This window comes from Corvus kubaryi, unplaced genomic scaffold (assembly GCF_017639235.1).
Source record: "Corvus kubaryi isolate FWS band 111438036 unplaced genomic scaffold, C.kubaryi_AGA036_p1.0 78, whole genome shotgun sequence".
NCBI classification, from domain to species: domain Eukaryota; kingdom Metazoa; phylum Chordata; class Aves; order Passeriformes; family Corvidae; genus Corvus; species Corvus kubaryi.
Genome location: NW_024582065.1, coordinates 5,695,088 through 5,700,756, shown reverse-complemented (window position 1 = coordinate 5,700,756; position 5,669 = coordinate 5,695,088). Strand labels below are relative to the sequence as shown.

The following is a 5,669-nucleotide window of genomic DNA, read 5'->3' as shown; positions in this document are numbered from 1 at the left end:
GGGATGCCCGGGGCGTCGCCGCCCCCGCCCCAGGCCGGGCCGCCAGGAAGGGCCGCGGGCCCCGAGCAGCGCGGGGAGGCGGCGGAGGAGCGGCGGGTGCCGCACAGGCCGGGGGAGGAGCGGGGGCCGGGCCCGGCGGGGCGGGGAGGGGCCGAGCGGAGGAGGCGGTGGCGGCGCTGACCCTGCGGGGTCCCGGGGTCGGTTCCGAGGGTTCCCCTGTCAGGGTGGCAGCGTTACTGAGCGGTCGGGACTCAGTCCCTGGGGCGGGTGCTGGAGGGGCAAACCTCGGCTCGTTCGGCCGGGGACTCAGCAGCGTGGCTCGGTGCCTTTGTCAGCGGGGAGCAGCCGGGTGAAGGAGTCACGTTCCGCTCCAAGGGCTGGGCTATAAACCCAGGTGTGGGACCGACGCTCCCCACGGCGCCTTCTCTCCACGGCGTCCCTGACAGGCACCGACCACCGGCGGAGGCTGTGCTGCCGGGATTGCGAGAAATTGAACGACCCTCGTGACTTACACGAGGTCTTCTCAGAAAAGGCAGTGCGTGGCCTGGCGGGGAGGGCTCCCAGCCCCGTCCGGAGGGCACGGAGCGCTCCCGGCCCCGCTCGCCGGAACCGCGGCTGTTGCCCAGCCAAGGTGCGGGCAGAGGGGCGGTGTCGCCCGGCTTCGTCGCGGGCTTGTGGCGTCATCGCCGCGCGCCGCAGCGGCAGAGGGGAAGCGGCGGTGTGGTGGCCGTGCCGCGGCGCAGCAGCCGGAGCGATGCCGGGCCAGAAGTCCTTCCGCCGGCGCAGGGAGGACGAGGAGGAGGAGGAGGAGGACGAGCAGCTCGCCGAGGAGGTCAGGTGGGTCGGGAGCCGGCGGGGAACCCGACCGGGTCCAGCAGGAAACCCAGCCGCGCCCGGTGGTACGGCGGTCGGGGGTGGAGACAGGACGGGACCCCGGGTCTGCTTTAGTCCAGCAGTGCAGTGTCCGGCTGTCACGACATGGTGTCATGTCGTCAGACCGTCACGGTATGGGCTGTGAGCGGTGGCGTCGCATCATATTGTCCTGTTGAACCACTGTGTTATGGCGTGACGTCACAGCGTTACATTGAGCCCAGAAGTTACGGGTTCCTCTCAGTTTAGAGAGAAACACTTGAGATTTTAATTCACCACCAACTTTCTTCAGAGTCACTCATGCCTGGATGTATTTTAGCTCGTCCTTCTTAAACTGGCTTCTTTTTCAAGCCTTTAAGTGTTTGGGTGCTGCCTTCCTCAGCTGAGGGAAGGCATCAGAGAGGAACAAATCCAGCAGGTGTCTTGTTTTTGGTTTTTTTTCTGATTGCTCAAATGCATGGAATTGCTTAAATAAATAGAAAATTCCTATTTAACTTGAAACCTGGAAAGTGGATGCTGATATGCAGAGGTTTAGGACAAAGTCAGATAGAAAATTCTGTGTTAACTGCAGAAAATAAAAGAAATTCATTAAAACCAAACCATTAAGTACTAAGTCAAATGTATTTTTTTTGTTTAGGTTAAAACTTGAGGAAGCCAAAGAAGTTCAGAGCCTCAGAAAGCGACCCAATGGGGTGAGGTAAGGGATGTGGCAGTGGGGAGGGGAATTTATGTTTTGTCCAGGGGTGTGATGTGACAGTCAATTTCTCTCATCATTTGCCTCCTCCCAGTATGAACTGTTATGTCAGATACTGCCAAAATTATGTTCTTGACAGAGGCATTTCTGTGTTAAAGCCTGAGGATGGAAAAGACAGGGAGACTTAGAGAAGGATAAAGCAATGCAGTATTGTTGGTACTGTGTTTCCTTCTGCTGAATTTTATCTTCTTTCTTTATCTGCCTGACCAGTGCTGTAGCTCTGCTGGTGGGAGAGAAGTTGCAAGAAGAAGCCACACTTGTGGTAAGTGCTGGACAATCCCATCACCTCGGGGCTCAGATGTGATGGTGTGAGAACACTGACTGTGTGAGTCTGGCCTGGGGTGTCACAACTCAATTCCTAAATGTTTCCTGAATACTAGCATTAAACTAGAGGGAAGCTTCAGGGGTTTTTGTTATTTCTTGTTTTACAGGATGACCCATTTAAGATAAAATCTGGGGGAATGGTGGACATGAAGAAGCTGAAAGAAAGAGGCAAGGACAGGTGGGAGCATGTGAGCTCTGAAAATTATCCCTGGGCTAGTATTTAATGACAACTGGTAATTAATTAACCAGAGGTTGTGTCACTTTGAAGAGTTTCCTATAATGCAGTCTGGCCAGTTACTTTTGCCCTAAATTGTTAAATTACTTTAAAAAACCCAACACACACACCCGTCCCCCAAAAAACCCAAACAGCCAACAAAAATCCCCACCAAAACCTGAAAACATTGTGGTTTCCACTTAGGATTAATGAAGAGGAAGATCTGAACTTGGGAACTTCCTTCTCAGCAGAAACCAACAGGCGGGATGAAGATGCTGACATGTGAGTTGTGCTGTGTTGTGTCTCTGATGTTGAATCAGGCTGGGTAGCCCCTCACCATTTATTTCTTTTATGTCTTGGATTCTGAATAGTCCCAGGACATCTTCCCAGTTCTCACTGAAATTGTTCCTTGCCCTTTCACTTAGGCCTGCCAGAATTGAGAAGGCTTTTTCATGGACAAAGCTGGGAGGTGCCAACCAGCCAGCTTGGCACCAAATCCCAGTGGGAGCCTTCCCTGTTGGCTGTAAAAGAGCTTGGAAGATCTGATTATTTCTTGGGCAATTAATTCTTGCTACTGATATTAGCTGAGTGCTTTTGGAGAGATAATCCTTTCTCCCAGCTGCCAGGACAAGGATGCAGCTGTGCTCCAGCAGTGCTGGGACAGAGTACAGGAACAGAATTAAATGCCCTGTCCCTTGTGTGCTGCTGTTTAGGATGAAGTACATTGAGACTGAGCTGAAGAAGAGAAAGGGAATTGTGGAGAACGAGGAGCAGAAGGTGAAGCTTAAGAATGCCGAGGACTCCCTGTACGAGCTGCCAGAGAACATCCGTGTCTCCTCTGCCAAGAAGACTGAGGAGATGTTGTCCAACCAGATGCTGAGCGGCATTCCTGAAGTGGACCTGGGAATTGAGTATGTGTTTCAGAGATCTGTGGGTGATGGCCAGGATTGCCAGGATGAGCAGCTGTTTGTTGGCAGAGCAGCGCTATGGCTGGATTACACAGGCTCAGTTTGGGCTGGGGTGGGATTGAGCCTTGTTCTGGATTGGTGTGGTGACTAGCACAGCACGTGCTACACAGCCTACACAGCCCCAGGGGTCAGTGCAGCTCCATCCCGTGACCTCTGGGAAAAGGCTCTTAACTTCTGTGACCTGACCCCTCCTGCAGCTTTCTGCAGGACCCCTTTATGCCCTGCACTGAAGCGATGCACAAAGATGGGAGCTTCCATTTTGCCTTTGAAACAGTGTCTGTTTCTGTAGCGCTGCCTCCTCTCTCAAAAACTGCATCAGATGGCACAGCAGTGCTGTTACTATCCTCCAAATCCACTTAGCACTTCTGTGCCTGCTACCCTTTCTAACTATGACTGAGTATTTTTTCTTTTGTTTTTCTTCAAGTGCAAAAATAAAAAACATCATCTCAACTGAAGAGGCCAAGGCCAAGCTGCTGGCAGAGCAGCAGAACAAAAAGAAAGACAGCGAAACTTCCTTTGTTCCCACCAACATGGCTGTTAATTATGTCCAGCACAACAGATGTAAGTCTTGAGTGTCTCTCCTGACCCAGCTGGGACAGAGAAATTAGTCCATGTATCAGCATGTCTGATTGCTTTTCCTGGGATGCTCAGATAGACCCCATCTGGCCTGGTCTTTTTCTTCTGTCCATTGGCAAGGAGAAGGATGTATTTCTCATGGCTGGGCTTTCTGAACTCCCAGCTGATGCTGCCTCATAAATTTCAAGATGTTTTCTTTAAGTTGTGCCTTGTGTGTTGGAAATGATGGTGAATGATGGAGAGACTCCAGTTTGTAGGCTGCCAGAGCAGACAGGTGGCCAAGCAAACACAGACCTTATTGGACAGGAGATGGGAATTAATTTCTGTGTGATCCTCTGATGCTGCAGACATGTAAAGGAAAGGCAGCCTTTTGCTGTGTCCTTCCATGCTTACAGGGGTGATGGGAATCAGGCCGGTGTGTTTTGATGGAAGTGAAGAGTGTTTGGGCCACTTGAAATAGTGCTGTTGAAATTTGCTGTGCCCTATCTTGCCTAATTATCCACAGAAACTAATTCTAAGGAGGTTTGTTCTGAGCTTCTGTTGTTTCTGGTAGAGATCACTTACAGCAAAGGCCATAGACATTTATCCATCTGGGTAAGAGTGCTCCAGATAATATTCCTTATCTGATGTTTTTCTTCTTGCAGTTTATCATGAGGAGCTGAATGCACCAGTGCGAAGGAACAAAGAGGAGCCAAAGCCCCGTCCCCTGAGGGTGGGGGACACAGAGAGGCCAGAACCTGAGCGTAAGTTCCAAATCTGAATGGTCGTAGGGAGACACTGAAACTTCAGGGGTCTTGTACAGAGGAACGATCTGGCTCTGCTTACCTCCTCTTCTTTGAGTGCCCTGAGGTAGTGGGAGTGGAACAATCCAAGTCCAAGAGAGCCGGCTGTTGCACTACTAGATCACACCTGAAACCCTCTGGATGGAGGATGTCTGTAGAGATGCTCAGGGGTGGAGTGGTGGAGGTCACAACTGAAGTGTATTGCCAAAACTGACAAGGGTTTGGTGGAAGCTGGAATAGCAAAGGGTGTAAGGCAATAACCTCACATAGTGAGGGGCTGTCTAAGGGAGGTGGCAGAGTCAGGAAATATATCCCTGTCCTTTCACATGAGACAAAATTTCCTTCTCTTTCTTTTGAAGGGTCTCCTCCAAATCGCAAACGTCCCCTCAATGAAAAAGCTACAGATGATTATCACTATGAGAAGTTCAAAAAGATGAACAGGCGCTACTGATGAATGTGGACTGAAGCCTTTGGAGTTGTTCTTATTATATATTTTCCATTAATAAAGGATTTTGTGTCAGTGACCTGCGATGGATGTTGGGAAGAGTCACAACCTTCACATGCTGATGTTACCTATGAAGCTTTTCCTCTGTGATCTTGTAGTGAATCAGTTTGCAGGTGATTGTGAACTCTTTGGTTGGTGAAACCTTGTATATAACTATGTTCTTATAAATGAAGTTTTGTAATGGAAAATAAGCTTTCATGGTTGGCATTTTTTAGTGAGAAAACAATTTGGCTTTTATAGATTTTTCTTTTCACCATCTTAAAAAAATACTTTAAAAAAGATCCTTTAAAAGCAGCAATACTGTTTGCTTTGTAAACGTAAAGCTCTTGGGAGCTTGTTTTCTTGTCCACATGTGTTCCCCACAAGTGCAGTGTGGGTACTTGTAGTAAAGATTTGTTACCTGAAAATAGTAAAAGTGTTTTTTAAGTTATCATAGCATTTTTTCTTCTGGAATTCATGCTGATGGTTTTTTCCTGGTTTGTGGGTTTTGGTGGTGCTGATGGCCAGGTTGTCCCATCACTCAGAAGTGACAGCTCCAGGGTGGGGAGGGACAACCTCAGATTTTACTTTTTCTCAGAAAAGGAGAAGAATCTCTATGCCAGGCCAGGGGTGAGTTTGCCCCTGGTCTTGTGCCCTGGACAGGGGTGGCTCCCCTGAGCAGGTGGCCTTAAACTGA

General features: G+C 49.8%; 2 protein-coding genes across 2 annotated transcripts in view; one reads left to right on the top strand and one right to left on the bottom strand.

Moving 5' to 3' along the window:
- The window catches only part of USP20 (ubiquitin specific peptidase 20), a 19,827-nt gene extending 19,729 nt beyond the window's left edge, over positions 1-98 (bottom strand). The window contains exon 1 of the mRNA XM_042052012.1: positions 2-98. The gene's annotated coding sequence lies outside the window, so the exon portion shown is untranslated. The remainder of the gene's footprint in view (position 1) is intronic.
- Positions 99-177: 79 nt separating this feature from the next.
- CUNH9orf78 (chromosome unknown C9orf78 homolog) lies at positions 178-5,423 on the top strand. The gene is made up of 9 exons (XM_042052043.1): positions 178-837; positions 1,508-1,567; positions 1,835-1,886; positions 2,056-2,126; positions 2,367-2,444; positions 2,876-3,073; positions 3,555-3,691; positions 4,351-4,449; positions 4,848-5,423. Exons 1-9 carry the CDS (start codon positions 755-757, stop codon positions 4,937-4,939), a joined length of 870 nt encoding a protein of 289 aa, XP_041907977.1. The 5' UTR covers positions 178-754; the 3' UTR covers positions 4,940-5,423.
- The last annotated feature ends 246 nt before the right edge of the window (positions 5,424-5,669 follow it).

Bases quoted from the DNA above. Each gene is read 5' to 3' on its own strand.
- CUNH9orf78 (XM_042052043.1), top strand. From the start codon at position 755: ATGCCGGGCCAGAAGTCCTTCCGCCGGCGCAGGGAGGACGAGGAGGAG. The intron at 2,445-2,875 runs GTGAGTTGTGCT...GCTGCTGTTTAG, and splicing joins CGGGATGAAGATGCTGACAT to GATGAAGTACATTGAGACTG. The intron at 3,692-4,350 runs GTAAGTCTTGAG...TTCTTCTTGCAG, and splicing joins TTATGTCCAGCACAACAGAT to TTTATCATGAGGAGCTGAAT.